The sequence below is a fragment of the Netta rufina genome, assembly GCF_964035555.1.
Source record: "Netta rufina genome assembly, chromosome: 8".
Taxonomy (NCBI): domain Eukaryota; kingdom Metazoa; phylum Chordata; class Aves; order Anseriformes; family Anatidae; genus Netta; species Netta rufina.
Genome location: NC_140131.1, coordinates 3,895,784 through 3,914,144, shown reverse-complemented (window position 1 = coordinate 3,914,144; position 18,361 = coordinate 3,895,784). Strand labels below are relative to the sequence as shown.

At 38.8% G+C, this 18,361-nt stretch overlaps 1 protein-coding gene across 1 annotated transcript in view; it reads left to right on the top strand.

Annotated features, from left to right (window-relative positions):
* FGGY (FGGY carbohydrate kinase domain containing) overlaps window positions 1–18,361 on the top strand; it is a 138,078-nt gene that overhangs the window by 16,105 nt on the left and 103,612 nt on the right. The window contains exons 4-5 of the mRNA XM_084291001.1: window positions 119–270; window positions 8,419–8,507. Coding sequence (XP_084147127.1) covers window positions 119–270; window positions 8,419–8,507 — 241 coding nt within the window. The remainder of the gene's footprint in view (window positions 1–118; window positions 271–8,418; window positions 8,508–18,361) is intronic.

Genomic DNA, 18,361 nt, shown 5'->3' with positions numbered 1-18,361 from the left:
AGTATTTGAGTTTTCCATGAAAAAGTGAAGCAGTTTAGAGCATAGTAACTTACAGAACTTAGGTGGAGTTCTACCAGCCCTAAAACAATCTCTGTTTTATTTTTATTTTTTTTTAAAGGACAAAACTATAGGAATGTTATTATGTGGATGGACCATCGTGCAGTCAGTCAAGTAGACCGCATCAATGCAACGAAACACAGGGTTTTGAGCTACGTTGGGGGAGTGATGTCTGTGGAAATGCAGCCACCTAAACTGTTGTGGATAAAGGAAGTGAGTACCTCTAAGATTGTGATGTATTTCTAGTAATAATTAATACTCTGCTGATTTCTGAGAACGAGATCCATAAGAAAAATTCTTCAACCTTATTGGTGAACCCAAAGGTGTGCAAAGTAAGGCCAGCAACATCTCCAATGCTTTGAGATTCTTTTTTTTTTTTTTTTTCCTCTCAATTATTTAAAATATCTTTAATCTTATTGAGATTTGTTTTTTCCCCACTGAAACATTTCATATGCCTTTCTTACATAATTTTAGGGTCAGGTATACATAGGAATTTAGGTGCAGGTGATACACTGTTCTTTCTGCTTCAAATACTGTAGCTGGACATGCTTATAGGGGCGCACGCTCTGCTTCTGGGATGGCTTTATAGCAATGTGTATACAGCGCTGTCTCAACACTGGGTATCCTTGCCAGATGTCCTGCCTTTGAGGCAACGCATCCAGCAGTGAGAGGCTGTGTGATGTCTTTGGCTGCTGGTATAGAAATGGTATAGAAATGGTTCAGTTAGAGCTCCGTCAACCTTCCAAAAAAAAGGACCGAACAATTTAGTTCAGTACTGCTTGTAGGAAGTAGACCATCTGTAGAAGGAAGGTACCCTGTTCATAATGTAGAACTCTGCTTCTGTCTCACGCTTAAATTTTGTGTGTTACAGGATGACATACAGCTTTTTAATAGTAACTGTCAGATAAAAGGAAAAACGCTTGCCACTTGAATTTTTCATAACCTCTTCCAGTCTGGCTTTTACATTTGGTCTCAATGCTGGCTGTCATTTCAACAAAGCCCAAATGTGAATTACTTTCTGACAGTTTCAAGCAGCTGAAGTCTCTTGTCCTTACAAATGTCCTACAATAACACACTAAACTGTATATAATAAGGTGCAGGCTGGGGAAAATCGAAGGAGTTAATTGGTAAAAGCAGGTACTGGCAGATTAATGGTCACAAAGGATAATAAATGCTGTTTGTAAATGCTACACAGAAATACTAATATCAGTCTCCTAGAACTTTGCTTCCTGAGGCACGAGTATCAAATGTAAGTTGTTGTATGTAAATAATAAAAAGTGAAATAATAAAAAACCTTTTTCCACAATAGACGTAGAGAAGAGGGAACCAGGACTTCAAGCCAGGATGTCAGGAGACCATAGACCATCGTGATTTTTTTTTTCCTTTCCTTCTTTATACGTTTCTGAATGCAAGAATGGATTGGGCATATTCTAATGTGACTGGCCATAATCAAAACTGACTTTGGGAACTTCCGAAGACAATTTACTTAAGTGATATAACAAAAGATTTTTACTCAGTCTAGTGAAAGGAGAGCTTATGTTGACTAAACTGAGGTGTATTCTGAAGCTTTGTAAGACCTTTGTCCCTTTGGTAGGCATCATGTTTCTGGAAATTGAATTTCCATTACTTGAAGAATTTTCATTTAAACAATTACAGGTATTACTAAAGAATACAACTTATCAAATTTACTCTGAATTATTGGAGGTAATGAAGAGGGAGGAGAAGAAGGAGAGGGCTAAGGTGACCTAACTGTGCTTTTCCATTTCCGTCATTTCTTTTTCTTACTAGAATTGAAGTTGAAGATGACCTCACTCATCTTGAGGAAGGAGCTGATATCATTGTACGAGAAGTAAATGCTGGGCATTATCTCTTATGACTTTCCTGTTGTACATGACTTGTATTTATTTGTGGAGGGATGTTGCAGCTTTTCTTCCAAATCACAAGTTATTCTCATCAGCTCCTTTTTGACTTTCCATAGAATATTTTATCTTGTATATTTCTTTTCATCCTTTTACATTTCCACTGTACAGAGAATAAAGACTTAACTAGAAAGTAGAGGCTTCAGAGCATGTTCTGTTCATCCAGCTCTTTCACTCTAGTCCATTTTGATTTCAGATTAAGAAACCAAAATGCAGAGGCCCTAATAGGTCTTTGAGATCTTTTGTTTGAATTGTCTTGCCTTATGTTCAGTTCATTACTGCTGAATCATTTTACCCGGTGGCACCTACTGGCTTGTCTACATGGAATTACTTGGATGGTCTTGACGTTTGTGGTTGCAGATAGGTATTTATATGACAAAGCCACCACTGCCTGTGAAGTTTGCATGTAGGTGACTGCTCTTTGCAGTAAATGATCAACTGAATGCAGCTACTGTATAGCCTGTGGAACCATATTGTTGGAGTGTGCATATCTGTGGCTTAGGAACAACATTTTATTTCTTTGCCTGTGTGGACCATGTGTGGCGATAAGGTCCAGTGTTAAATCTGAAATATAAACCAAAACAAATATGTGATTTTCTAAAACCTAATTTCTATGGATACGGTCACATTCCAGCATGGCATGTGGTCAGCTGAATTAAGAATGTCAGCTGTAGGTGAAACTGAAAAAAACAGTCATTATCTTTTCACAAATATTTAGAAACCAGCTGAAAGATAATTCTGACAAAGTCTTCCTGAAGTCAATAAGATAAGTTTGAATGTAAACTTCAATTAAAAATAGCATAGCCCTTAGTTACTGGGTCTTTCAAAATAACCAATTAAATTCTCTCTTCTAGCAATGATTTCTTGGATTTCTTTATTGTTTAGAATTGCCTTGCAAAATGTTATTGCCAATAGTGTTTTTTTTTGGTTTTTTTTTTTTGTTTTTTTGTTTTTTTTTTTTGACCCTCTGTAGTTGCAGGTACACTTTTTTTTTCAGCTTTGCTAAGCCTGTTTTATTGACTTTGGCTAGAGAAATTGCATGTTCACTGACAGAAGGAGACCACAGACAGTTCTGGTGGGTAAATTTGTGCTATGAACTGAACATGTAGGTACATCTCCTTAACTTGGAGATTCTTTTGCAGATGCATGTCAGTTCATATGTGGCTATACAGTGTCTTTGATCTATGGTGTGGCAAACCAACAGTACAGTAGTGAGGACATAAACAGAGCACCATAAAAGCTGTGTTGGTTATTTCTCCAGCTCTAGAATTAGCTTGTTAGCATTTTTTCCCAGAGGTAGCAAAGAAAGAATCTTGTTTACTAATTTTTGGCTGGAAATTTTACTGCGGCCAGTGCCAAAACAGGAGGATGCTTGTTACATTTTCATCATACTAATGACATTACGAATCAACCATTTCTAAAAAATATTTGTCCCATTAAATCAGAGGTGCTGTAGCATATTCCAAATGGGTGGGGGATGCTGAACTGGGAATACGTATTTGCTTGGTAGTCCCCAGATGCAGTGTAGTCTTCCTATAGTGTGCTTTCACACCTCATTTTTAACTATGGTGAGTAAAAGCAAAGACGAGCCTCCCTTTAGCAAAAACAAAAAACAAATGGCTAGCATATAATTCCTGTGCAATTAATCATTAAAATTGATAGTTCTCTAGTTATTTTCTTCATATTTTTTTCTGGCACATTGTTCAGTGATCATTCTGTATGTTACTGGTTAACATCTTTAACATCTTCAGTTACAGACGCCTTTTTATGCATTATTGTTCTCTTTTTTTTTTTTTTTTTTTTCTTTCTGCATACCCGCAACTTAACAGCCAATGGGATAATTTGCAGAAACAATTAAAACGTCTCTTTCCAGGGCTCGGGATGAGAGAAAAATAGCTGATGTACTGGCATTAGCTTGGCAGCAACATTCTTGCGTGTCTTCTCCCTTGATGCCTTTTGCAGTTTTTTTTTTTTTTTTTTTTTTTTTTGTTGTTCAATGCTACTTGTAAGATTTTACCATTTAAAAACCCCTCAAACTCCATGTTCAGTGAGAATGGATCCAAGCTGCTGGGTTTGGAACCAAACTTGATAAAGTTTGTTTATAAATGCTTTAACAGCTTTTAGTTATCAAGATCCATACGTAATTTAGACATAGTTGCTTAGGTTGTACTTTGGACTGTTGAGTTTGGCTTTTAGTTGCAGTTAGTAATCAAGCAGCAGTAGCACTTAAAAAAAAAAAAAAAAAAAAAAAAAAGGTTTAACAGCTGGAAGGTTTGAAACACCTGCACCTCTGAGTGTCTGTCACCCAGCCATACACCCAGCAGGTTACTTGCCAAGGTGGCCTCACACCCCCAGGACACACTTCCAGCCTTAAGATGAATCTGATAATTCAGTTAGTTAATTTTTTACCAATTACTATGAGTGCAACCGGTAGTTGCCAAACTGATCAGTTTGCCTTGGCTCTGGCAAGGATGGTATTTCTGCCTAGAGCTTATCTTGGGTATCAGAATAGTTCTATGGCATGGTTTGGCATCTGGTCAGAGGTGTGAGATATCCAAGCCCCAAGTTCTTGCTTTGTCTGAATTGGAGTAGGGTGTGGGACATCAGTTTCTTATATCCTCATGAGTGTGTGCATTGTCTTCAGTCGTTCTTTTTCTTCCTTGACACAATGCATATTTGTTTTCTGTAACTGAGAAGAAGAGAGACGGACATACTACATAGCCTACTGTTACAGATTGCCTCGGAGATTTCGTTTCAAATTTTGGGTTGAATTGGTAAAAGCAGACTGTTCTTCAGTGAATGTTTTCTTCTCTGATTTTTCAGATGACTTAGATCTTGACCTGATATGAATCTGGAATGTTCATGCCAGTTTTCTTTTTTACACTAAACTGTAAAAACCTCTTTTTTTGTCCCCCTCCTTTTAATCTAGGTTTCTAACAAACCAAGGGATGATTTTTGAATTTGTGGGTTTTGACTAACAAGTAACCATGAAATACAGGCCAATGCCCTGTACTAAGTCATGTTTTGCTTCTAGCCCATCTTAAGTTATTCCTGTGGTCAACAGGGTTCAGATGCAAAGGCTGTCTGTAATAACATTTAAGTTCTTTTGATTCATATTAATCTGTATTAGCAATAATGAAAGTCTGCAGAGCTTCAGTGTTTCAGTATTTTACTTCTGGTGGGGGAAAAAAGCTTTTTCACTGACACTAGGTATCTGAAGATTACTTCTTTTTACAAGAAAATAAAGTACCCTGTAAAAGTAGAAATCAGAAATAGACTACCTCAACCAACCAGTCAAATGCAAATGTGAAAGTTCCTTTCTACATTCCTGTAGGTATCTCCAGAAAACGGTTGGATACTGGAGCTCAGGTGAAATTCTGCTTGTGTGTGTATTTTCAGTCCAGTGAAGAAGTGAACAAATACATGTAACACAATACAAAATTGTGCAGTATGACTTCGTGGTGATCTTTGGACTTTTGTCAAGGATTTGGCAGTGAAGACCTTCCCAGCCCTACATAGCAGTTCTGCCAGTCCCTCACTCTGCTTTTATCCTTCTTGTCTAGGAATATTTAAATACACCGTACTTTGCAATTCTTAAACTTCCACAGATATTCAAGGTTATCTATGAGGATTTCAAAAAGTTATTGTTTAGAGATGTAGGTTTTTTGCTTGTTTGTTGATTTTTATTAATTCAAATATGGTAATGAAGAAAGAGGAATCCATGAGAACCTCTCAAAAATAGAAGGATTGAATTAGTTTCTTTACAAGTGAGTTTGGAGGGTGAGTCGCAGGATATGAATACAGCACTGGGAACGTTCCTGGATCTTTTCCACAGTGCTTTTAATGTGGTCACAGATTTCTGACTGTGAGTGAAAATAAATTAGAATTAACTTCAGTGAGTGTCGAAAACGTGGAGACTTTTCAGTTTGTTTGGAAAAAGCATCAGGACATGCCATTTTTTTTGTCTGTGCTAATTAGTGATGACAAAGCATCGAGATGGCAAAGAATGAATCATTTGGATGTTCATGAAACAAAATACTTCAGTGTCACTAACATGTGGCTTTTGGGAATTCCTGAAGCAGTAGAATAAAGATCCAGGGAACATCTTTGATAAAACAGATTTGCTTGAAGTGGACAGTTATTCTTAATCTGTTTTCTTTTATGATTAACATTAAAGGCCGATCTACTTCTGTTGTTACTTAAAGACTATTTACCAATACATAATGGTTTATATGATCAAAAGAGGCTGAATGACCTGTGTACTAACCTTGGGAGCACCTGTGCATTCACGTAAAAAGTCAAATTTTGATGTGAGCAGCAGCAACATACATCTGGCAGATAAGCTAAACCCAAGTGATTTGGAACAGGCATCCAATGCTTGTATGTTTTGTGTTAAAAGTTTGCAACTGGATCATTCTTTTTTTTTTTTTTTTTTTTTGAATTCAGTATGAAGCCAGTAAATTAGAGAAGCTTTTGAAGAGCTAAACTGAAAGAAGATAGATTCTTTTCATGATCCAAACCAAAACAAAATTATGCATTTTTGTACCTACCAATTTGTTTTTTATAATGGAATTCATAGATTCCATTTTAGTAACTTTCTGGAATTTATAAGATTTTGGTTTGAAATAGCTTAGTATCTGAGCTAAGTTAAAAGCGAATTGTATTTCTTAAAATTGAATTACCTTTTATTTCAATTCATCATGTACCTTCATTTTCACTACAGAAAATTGATGTCAGCTTTGATAATGCAAGTAATTTAATTTTTCATACTACTTATGGACAATTCATTGAATAATTTGGAAAAAAAAAAAGCCTTGAAAATAAAATCATAATAACAAAGCTATTAGGAGCTTTGCTAAAATAGTTTAGCCTCCTATTCAAACGTTTACCACAGATTCTTACAGGGTTGTTTGGTTTTTGTTTTGTAGCTCAATAGCTTGTGCTATTGAGACTCTTAGTGTTTAATACTTTCACTTTTTAAAAAAAAAATTGCTTTGCATCTGGAATCTTGCACAAGAGTTTTGTCCTGAACTGATGGAGAGTAGATGAAAACAGTAGGACCTGAAAGCTAAAAGACAATAAGGCAAATAAATCATCCCTCAGATTTCTTGCGTAGAGATAAAGACCCACGTAATTTTCAATCTTACGCATTTCTGAAGTACCCCTCTAGCTCCACTGTAGCTTGCTAGATGCGACTGTTGACCTAAATTCTGGTTTTTGTTGAAACTGGCGGGGCTCTGTGCCCAAAAGACCCCAGCTAGGATGTGGTGATCTTAGTGAGCCAACTTGTCATTGTTTCGGTTATTTAAAAAGGTAGTGGAGATTTTTTAAAGCAATCTTCTCTTTCTGTGGAAGTCTGATTTGTCAACCTTGCGTCTGGCAGCACTGCCTTTGGTTTGTTTTGGTGTTTTCGAGTTCTCTCAATACACCAAGGTGGTCACTGGGTGTTACTGTGGTGGTGCAGGACAGGGCAAAGCTGCACTGCCGTGGGACATTACTCTTCGGGGAACTTCCTTGCCATTGATCATCCCGTGATACCTGCACCAAACTCTGTGTAGATGATCTCTCTCGGCAGAAGTTCTTTAGGAGCTTCGAAATGTCATGTGGCTATTGGGAGCTTATGGGGATAGTTCTGCTAATTGTTGTCTGCAATCATCTTCACTTACTCCATCAATTGGAGAAATAGCATAGGACCTCTGTTCAACTGGGAACCCACCGCTTTGTATTTTGGTACTCATTTCAACCAAATTTTACAAAAGAGACGCAGAGTTTGCACACTTTTATTGGTTGTTAGTGAGAATTTATGTGGATGCTTCGATGGCAACTGTAAGGTTGTAGTGTGGCATTGAAGCTGATTGTTGTCAGTTCATCCCTTTGGTTGAGAGCTTCTGATTGTCCCAGCTGTGGGGAAAACCAGCTTCACTGGAAGCTTACAGGTCCTTGCAAGCTTTGATCAATTGGCCAGATAGATTGGAAAGGTTTGTTCTGGTGCTCACATAGGTATTTGTGTTTTTTCTTTTTTTTTTTTTCTGTACTTACAGCTCAGAAGTAACAAATATAAAACGGTTAATTTTAGAAAGTAGAGCATTCTTCAAGGAAATATTTTTTTGAGTAAATTGTCTACTGATTTTGAGACTGCTCTGACATTAAGCAGCTGACTGGGAACTGAAAGAGCCCACGTTATTGATCTGAAACATGTGCCTCCATGAAGTCTTCTTGGGAAACTCGTTTCTTATGATCAGTCCCTAGTGGGGGAAGGACTCAGTTCTTCAGGCAGTAAATTGCCGCAAAGTGAGCAGAGCAGGAATCTAGGGAGAGATCAGAACACTGGGTTTGGAAAGATTGTCATTTTTACACAACTGGCAGGTTTATTAATTTTGTTAAAATAAGGACGTGATCGTGTCTGGCCTCTAATATCTATGTTTCTATTTTTTTTTGTTAGAACTTGCAAGAATCATGCTGGGAGAAGGCAGGCTACTTCTTTGATCTTCCAGATTTCTTATCTTGGAAAGCCACAGGTGTTACTGCAAGGTATGTTAATTATAACATTATGATTTGGTCGTCTTAGTCTATTTTCTTATGTATGTTCCTGCTTTAATTCATTTTGACTGGACATGCTGTTATATACATCTGTCTGTAATTGTCTGCCCCAAAACATCTTGAACCTATCTCCTGCTTCCATTGTGCATTCCTGAACACAGTTGTTCCTGTGAGCAGTGTAATTCACAGATAGAGTATGTTGCTACAACTGTTGGTTAATTGGTCTTATACCCCATTTTGGAACATAAATATGATTGCTCTAGTTAATGTGAAATATGCTTCTAATAATGCTTTGAAATCTGCTTTTGTTGACAAATTTATTGACTTTTTGAGAATTGAAACAAAATACTTTGCTTGTATGGTAGGCATCTGGTAAAACCTTTCTAAAAATGGTTGCTTCAGTGTAAAATGTGGCAGCTGTATTGCTCTCTGAAGCATCTTTTTATCCATTTACCAGTACCTTTTGAGAGAAGCCCTTTAGTCTTGATTAAAGTGACTTCACTACAAGTGATGCATTTGCAGATAAATAAGCCCATGTGAAAAGTGAGGTAAAGTGTTAATTGTTTAAAAAAATAATTAAATGAAGTCTTATGGCCCAGTTCCACACCCAGCTCTGTGCAGGTCACAGATATTTCCATTGCAGTTTACAGAGTTGTAACTGTGCAAAAAACTAGTCTAAAATGACAAGTGGTTACAGGCTAGTTTTAGGCTCCTGAAGTGGAAGATGCCTGCACATCAAGCACAGTTCTTCTTGTTTGAGTGCTTTCTTTCTCCCTAGTCAGTCTCCATAATAGACACCTATTGTTAAATATTTTGCATTATATAGCAGGAAAGTGCAAGTTTAGCTTATTAAAAAAAAAAAAAAAAAAAAAAAAAGCAATGTTTTTGTAAGATCTTGGTAGCTTTCAGTTGAAAGATAGTATCTCAAGTTTAGTCAGATTCCTGTGCTGTGTGGCTGTGAACTATGTAACAAGGGAACAACTCTCACCCCAAAGATCTTGCAATCTCGGCTGACTTCTCACCTGACCCAACTCTAATTTCAGGAGGATAAATCCCAGGCTCCCAGAGGATGTGCCATGCAGGGCCTCTGTACTGTGAAAACACTCAAGACTTTGATTTAAAACTAGCACCCTGTGCTCAGGGGACTAGGTGGAGAAAGGCAACTGCCTCTTTTCTATAAACAATTTAAGGGTGCTGCAGATCAAGTGCTTCTCAAATTTTGACACAATTGTGTGGGAGAAAACTAGTTTCCTGTCCTAAAGAGAGCCTTTTTGAGGTAGTTGGAGGATATGATGACCTGGAAAATAGGTATGCCTAAATATCACTTGTATGTGGCTACAGAGTTTTGCCATTTGTCTTGTAATAATTCTGTTTAGCAGAACGTGGAAGAAACATTTTTATCTGCTCCTACATGTGGTAGGAGCATCGCTGTATTACACCTGGCTAGGACACTGGTTAGAAAGCTGTTCCAAACACAGCTTCAGTTTGGCCTTGTGGCCAGATGGAGATCAATAGATGGGATGAAATGTGTGGGCAAATCAAGAAATGACCACCTTGTGCTGGTAGCCAAAGAAGCCAAAACGGAATGCAGTCCTGTCTGTCTTGGGTTTAATGGTGGCAGCTTTAATGTATAAAAGAAATCCCCCTCTCTGTTCTCTCTTTCTCTCTCCATCTCTTTTAATCTCCAACTAGTGCGAGAGCTGATGGAAAAGAAGAGCAGTGCCTTCCTGCAGCCTTAAAGATGTAGCTGTTACTATGACTAATTCTTTAGCTGTTGGGAAATGAATGGTTATATCGAAGTACAGGAGTTATGCTGGCGGGGCAGCCCAGTAAGGGCTCGCTGCTAACAATGGATGCTGCAGCACTGGGGAGTCTGGATGGAGAAGAGGATAACTGTGCTCAGGACAGTGAAGCTGTTTATCATCTGCCTTTTATGTATTCCTGAAAATTCCCACCTGCTGTGGTTTTTGCAAAACTCTTGCTAGAATTACACAGTCGGTGTGCCATGCCTGGTGTTTGCTATTCCAGCGTAGCATTTGTCATCTGTTTGCTGCATGTACCTGTCGGTGGTTGTAAATTCTGGGAGGTCTTTGGGGAAGAGCAGGGGATTTCTTGGGTAAGTTGTCAATGCCCAGCACTGCAGGACCCTAATTCCTCCTGGGAACTTGGGATGGAGCAAACAGATCTTACAAACTAAAGACTTGATTCTGTAGTGCTAGTTTAACCTGTACAGGAGTACAGCCTGAATTCTTGGGATGAAAATTTTCAGCCTCCTCTGTAGTTTGTGGCAGGAGGCTTTAAAAAGAAGTTAGGGAGGGGTACATGGGAGCTTAGAGCAAGGTAACAGAGTTATTGTCCACTGTCCCTTATGGATGCCTTCAATTAAGGGACAGAGTTAATTTGTGAGTTTTGGGGGAGGGAAGAGAAGGATGAACACTAAAAATAGTGTTGTGTGCTTGATGTGGTCCGGTGTTGTGGCTTGCACTGGCCTCTGGCACTCAGATCTCAGTGAAGCTCAGGTGCTCTTGCTCTGAAAGTAGATCTGGAAGGGAGCGCTCGTGGGTAACTCCAGCTCCTTGGTCCCTCCTCGCTTTGGGTCTGTGTTCTTAGCAGCAGCTTTCTGGGGGTGAGGCAGAAAAATCTCTTCTCAAATAAAAAAAAAAAAAAGTACTGCAGAAGGTTGTACTCCAGATTAGAGCTGACTGAATTATTAGTGGTGAGTCTATTTCCTTGGAAATGCCATTTTGATTAGTCCAGAAGTTTTTGACGGTATTGATGAATGTTGTACGGGAGAGAGGAATGTAAGGAAAACACTTTCAGGAGAAAGTGGTATGTGTGTGTTTGTTTTTGTTTTTCATCACTCCCTCTGGTTCAACCTTTTTATATTTTGGGTGAAGTAGTTCCTTGCACATCCTCCTGTGCTGCTTTAATGTGTGCTCCCCCACATTAAACTGATTGTTTTGGCTCTAGTGGAATGTCTTATATGGTAACAAAAGAGGAAGAAATAGGAAAATAAGGACAAGAAATATTTTGTTGGAATTAAACCTACTTTTTTTTTTTCCATCCTCTGCTCTCCCCTGTGCACACCTGTTTCTTGAGAATTTCCATGTAGTTTGGTGAAGTGAAGTAATTCATCCCGCATATGTTCATAATTCTGTGGAAGTGGGAATTAACAAGTGTAAGATTCTTACCACCTTTTCTCCCCTTGAGCACAAAGGAGCCTATTCACAGGGCAAGGCACACTGTTAGTCATTGTGAATCACACGTTACATGGCCCTGATAAAAGATACAGAGTTTTTAATCTGTTTTGGTGGTGGGTATTCTACTAGGATCAAAGCAGTTGCAGGGGCACTTTTATAGGAGACTTCTGCATGCATCGAAACTATTACTCTTGCTTCTTTACGTTTTGAAGTGTCAGTTTAAAACATTTTGGATGTTTTTAACATTTAAAAACTATATGTAGCCTGTTTGGCTTCACTGAGATTACTCAGTGCTCCAAGTGAAGTAGTGTGTGATCAGGATTTGAAGTATTTGAAGACAGTTCTTGATAAGTGTTTCAGAGTATGAAATCGTTTGTTTTTCACCTTCAGATGATTCTGCTGGCTTCAACTGCCTTGTTGCCAAAGGACTTTTTCCCAGTGGATATCTAGTAAGCACTAAATGCTTTTTACCTGAAAGATGGGCCCTCAAACATACTCAGATTTTTACCTACTCCCTTTGAAATTCCTGTATGTCTCAGTGAACAGCATCCACCCATGAACTGCAAAAGATGAGTTCCAAAATGATGATACCCATTGGTCTTAAAATATCACCTGCAATATTCCCTATTAAAAATACTCATATTATTGCTCCATTGGGTTGATGAAATACTGTGTGGTTGTTCTAAATGATCCAGATGCTGGTCTGCATTAAGAAGTGTTACTGACATCTCTCTAGTTAACCTTTGGAACATTTCCTGCCCCTCAGGGCTGCAGCAACGAGCATTGGTTTGGCCATTTGAGTACTCAGTTGTCTTACTGCAGAAGTGCTGCTCTGGAGAGGAAGAGAGCTGGTTTTTCACAGACATGTTAGCAGTGCTTTTCAGAAGCTCAGCACTTTTACTCATGGTGAGTGTGACTCACTGCTCTCTTCCACCCACTGTCTATAACCTCTGATAACTTTTCCTTTATATGGTATTTTGGATGAAGCTATCTTAATAAAATCTAAATACATACCTGGTTTAGTTAGAAGTTACTGCGTTGTGGATGGAGGATTTGTATCAGAGATGCACTTCTACAATTCTGCTGTATTTCTGAAGTCTGATGAAGGATTAGTCTGTGGACAGGACTCTGGCTAAGCTGTTACATCAGGTGGAATTCACACACAAATTTCTCAAAAGGTCATGTGCATTGAGGTCCAGCATTCTGCTTGAGGCCACTTCCAATCACAAGCAGCTTGCTCCCTGGAAAACTAGGTAGTCTTTACTGGATTCACATGGTTCAAGATGAGCTGTAATCAAAAGAGAGTGGAGGAGGTTTTGGAAGCGCAGGTAGGAATGTCAGGCCTGACAGTAACTGAAGTGGAGAGTATCCAACATGCAAGAAGCCACTGGATGAGGAAGAACAATTCAGTACCTATAAAGAAAACATTGGCAAATAGTTCCTAAGTGAGAAGTACCAGAATGAGTGAAGAAGTCAGACACGTAGAACTCTTTTAAAGAAACTCCCAAAGTTGCAGAAAAAAAAAGTCAGAGTAAGCTGACATTTATATGAACATTTTTTTTTAACATTGTACTCCAAATGTGTTAATAGTTGGGGAAGGTAATTTATTAACTAGTAGAGACTTCATCTCATGTATGAGTATTGACCCAAATGATTCTCCTGTGGAAATATTTGTCCACTCAGTCTTCAACTGCTAGCCTTCACTCCAGGGAAAATGATATAGCAGAGATGTTTTGTTGGGAAATCTTTCATAAATTATCTACATCCAACATAGATCTCAGAATCACGAGTTTCTTCAGAGAAAAACAGTTTCATAGGAAAGAAGTTCACACTGTTATAGTAATTGTAGGCTGTAAACTTAAACACAAATGGCTGTAGTTCTTAAAAAAAATCAAAAAAACATGAACCACATAACTAGTTTTAGCCTATTTATGTGCATAAGAGGAGGGGGGTTGGAAAGGGTATCTTTTTAATATACAGTATATTTTCAGTGGGAAAATACCTTGACAATTTCTTTCCTTCTCCTTCATTTATGAGAAGGAGGCTGGTGTCTTGGTTTATGTACATTTAAATAGCTGACTCTTTACATTAAGCAGTGATTAAGTCCTAAAGGTTTATTTATAACCTCCTCCCACTTGCTTATTGTTAGGGCTAAGGATGGCTGTGTTGTACTGATTTAAATCAAGAGAACTCGTGATGTTAGTGGGATTGACGCAGAGCGTGCTGGGATAAATAGGAGGAGAATATAGTCCATTGCTGAACTGCAGTGCTGGAAGCTTGCAGTAAAACATGAAAGCTAGGGAGGTACTTTTGAATCCAGGAACCTAGACTCAGATCTGCTTTATCATGTCCCCTGTGTGATTTGTAGAAGTGAATTTTCAGAGGTGTTAAGGCAACTGTATACCTTTTGAGGATTTGATTCTTACTCATTCATATGTTTGTTCTTCATCTGTTAAACTGATACATACATATACTGCTACGAGGTTGCTTCTTTTCCCCTTGTTTTATCACATTCCCTTCCACAGTGATTTTGTCACTGTGATTAGTGGAGTCCCCACCAAGCATTTTATCCAGATGGGCTAGAAACTTCGAAAGGAGAGAGAATTTGGAAGAGGAGCTTATATTTAGAGGTGCTGTAGAAGAGACAAGCTAATGTAAGTTAAATGATGATCTGAAGGATGCTTGTGTCTTTTTAAGGGATTGAGCAATCCTGGTCAGTGAGCCGTGGTAACTGGAGCAGCGCAGACACCATATTCCTGGGGCCAGCTGCCCTTCCCTTCCTTCCTAGCTGGGCCGTGACTAATGTATACCCTTTGGCTGGGATTCTGGCGTTTGACTTCTTGTTTATATTTTGTACCAGCCTCAGAAGATGCCCAGTCTGAAAATCAGGCCTCTCTCTGGAAAGAGAGGGGCTAGGGAATGTTTCCTGATCAGCACTGCGGTCCATGTGACGGTGACAGTATCCTGACTTGCACTCGGGTTTTATGTCCTGTTTATGAAACCCAAGCCTTCAGACTTGCAGACTTGTTTGGAGAAATCTCTGGAGAAGGGAGAATTATCTTGAAGGGCTGGTAGGGAGGGGAGGGATGGTGTTTTTGTGGATTGGACAAACAAAGTACCATGAATTTCCTGTCCTGAAGCCAATAGCAAGTGTCCCTGCGACGGTATCTTTGCCAAACAAGAGAGAATTCCACTTCTATCAGGCTTTTAATAAATTCAAAACATGTTCTTTGGAGACTGGTGACACACAGACTGATGCAGTGTAAGAAAATAGGAAGTGTGTAGCTGCAAAAATGATCAGGAATGTGAAGGGCAGGTGCAATGTGAGCCATTACTGCTAGATATTTTCTTTTTAATGATTAATTTAAAAACGGCATGTCCTTGGGTCAGAGTCGTCTGAAAGAGCTCTGTGTGCTAAATAAGAAAATTGTTAGCAGGTCTCGTTAATGTTAGCCAGGAAGCATACAGGCAAACAGGAAGCTTTAGCTATTGTTGTTGTACAAATGCCCTTTACAAAATATTAGCAAGAGAAACTTAATGTGTTTTCCACAAGAACAGGAGCCCTTCATAGTGTCTAACTGTATCTGCAGAGCGAAGAAAACCTGCATTGTCCCTCTGCAGCAGCTTTGACATACATCGAGACGTCGCGTTTCAGAGATCTCAATTCACATCTTCAAATATTTACTACTCCAATTATTTTTCTTAAAGATGTTAAGGTCCTTAATTAGCTGCGACGGCATCTAGCATTTAGTTTTCTATTGTGTTCCTTTGCTGCTTAAAAAAAAAAAAAAAAGAAAAAAGAAAAAAAAGAGTCAGCCAGGTCAGTATAGAAAAGGATTGGGGGCAGGCGCGGTAGTAGATGTATTACTGGCACCCTGCCACGGAGACAGTGAACTCTGAGCCAACCATGAAGTCATTTTGAACTCAGGGAGTCTCACTAATCCAAGGCAATGCGTCTTAATTTGACAAAGCAAAGACTGCTTGATAAGCAACCCCCGCTAGAAATGCTGTTAAACGGGGGTGTTTGTAAGCTTAGATTGTGGCCGAGAAGTGCGGTGATAGGGGAGGAATCATCTTGTTTTCAGGTCCTTACTCCCCCAAGCCCAAAGGCAGGCTTGGCTCCGGTCTCCCCTGCAGTTCGGGCTGTGCAGTGGCTTGATGTGAAATTTGAGAAACATATGTAGTTTTCTATTTCAGGAAAATGAGCTCAGGGATTGAATGTGTGTTTTGTTGGCTGTTAAGCTCTGATCTTGCCTAGTGTGGTAGTTTGAGTGTGTGTGTGTGTGTGTGTGTGTGTGTGTGTGTGTGTCTGTGCAATGGTTAAGACATTCGCCAGCACTTTTTAAAAATAAAATTTGGGGTTCATGTATTCACTGCTGCTAAAGGTCTTACTTCTGCAGTTTCAAAATGCAACATCCTACATCACAAGCAGCCTAAGTATGCTATGGTACATCAGAAAATGTTTCTGGCTTTTATTTTTCCAAAATAGTCATTAACATTTACTTGAGCTGATGAGTGGTACACACAAAGTTTTCCATCAAGGCAAAGGAGCTGTGTTTAAACAACCCTTTCATTGTTGATCCTGTGCAGAAGCAATGTACACATGAACACTGTAATTACTGGCTTCTCGGAGGGTCAGATAATAATCTTCCCTTAATAACGTTTGCAAAGAGATGGCTAGGAGTCTTTCAGATCCAGCTTGTTGACTTGCTAAGCAATGGTGGCAGCCCTGGGTAACTGTGTCTCACTGAAGCTGGGGGGATATTAAAGGAGGTTGTGGTCTTAGGGCCTTAAATTCTGAGGAAAGACAAGGCTGAAACCACATAAGGGCTTTTTGTCTTTCAGTTCTCTTCTTCCTTTTATTTTTTTGAATTTAACTTTTATTTTATTTATTTATTTATTTATTAAGCCAGGAGTTCAGGGTGTATGTTTCTTTTGCTTCAGCTTCTGAGAACGCCATCACCGATCAGACCCCCGTGGTACAAGACATGCTACAAACAGTGTCACCTTCTTTGAACTCGTGCTTACGTGAAACGTTGTGGAAAGCCCCATGCAAGGCCCTTGTCCCTTGTGAAATTGGGTCTCCATTCAGCAAAGAGTGTGCAAATATTGCTTTCTTGCCTAAATGTGAACCAGATAAGAAAATAGCTGTACTGCTGAACTCTTGGGTCATTTACAGCCCCAGCAGTGTTTCAGTGAGCACATGTATAATGCATGTATTCACGGGAACTTCTTAAAAACCACCCCCTGAAAACAATAACATTCCAGAAGAGTTCTCAACCAAAGAAGGAAAAGAAAACTATGTAACGTGAAGTCTGAGCATTGTATTGAGTACATATAGTGCTTAAAAGTATTAAAACTCACTTAAACTTATTGTTCCATAAGGGCATCCTTTAAAAAAAATCTCCTCTGTAATATCGAATATATAAAAGTCTTAATCAATTCAGCCTTATAATATTCTTCTTAACTAAAAGGTGGCATTATTATTTTGTATATGGGAATATAGCCATGCAGTGTGAAGGGTAAGATTTCTCTAAGTGTTTAGCTTTGTGTCCAGCTTTCTGGCTAACTTGCAGTTACAAATTGCATACGTATTTTTACAGTTCACACTATAAATTATTTATTCTGGACCAATTCTTCCTCCAGACTCACCAAACAAATGCTTTTCACCACCGGAGAGTTTCTCCTATCCCTTTCACTGTAATACATGGTTGAAACAACAGTCTTGGACTGGAAGGCAGTCTACTTATATGCTTGCTTTATTTTTGTTGGCTGGCTATCTAAATCTGTTTAATGTTAGTAACTTTCACTGGAAATTCTCCTCGTGCTTTAGGATGACACTGATGATGTCAGGGTTGATTTACATTATCTCTTTAAAGTAGCATTAGCTTACATAGGACCTTTCCTCTTGTTTGTTTTAGCATTCATATTGTCCAGAGAGGAGCCTTTTAACTGTGAAATGTAAATATCCTGACAGCTCAGACTTCAAAAGAAAGTGATTCTTTGTCCATAGCGGTGATACGATTTTTTTGCCAGCACTGTAACCTTTACAATAGTGTACTTTTATGCTTGACCTGCCGTCTGCATATAAAAATCATCTTAGGTCACTGGTACAGTGCCTTCAAGAACACGTCTAAAGAAGGCAAACGCTTTTACGTGTGTGTGCTGCCATTTCTGCTTTGTGGTAGCCCTTCTGCCACTTTCAGTAAGGTCTGGTTATTGATTCGGTGTGCCTGGCTGTGCCTCCTGCTTACATTAAGATAGCAAACACTTCTATCGTAGCAAATTGATGTTCCCAGATAGCGAGCCCAGTATTATATACTTGTATAACGTGTTATATGAAATCACCAAAGATTTGGGTTTTTGTTCCCTTCTTCCTTTATTCCAGTGCCGTTCCATTAAGCTGCTCATTAGATGAGAAGCTGTAATTCAGTTTTCAGTGGATGAAATGTATTTGTGCTTACGGAATCAAAGACATTCCAAGACAGGCTGTTTGTTTTCTTACTACCTTCTTTAATTAAATTTTACTGGTAGGATTCTGACCATCTGACTTTAGAGAAATAGGTGAAGCAATAATGATTGCAGTGTGGTGCACCAAAGTTACATTTACTGGTTGTTAGACCCTGTATGTGTAGGAAACAATCC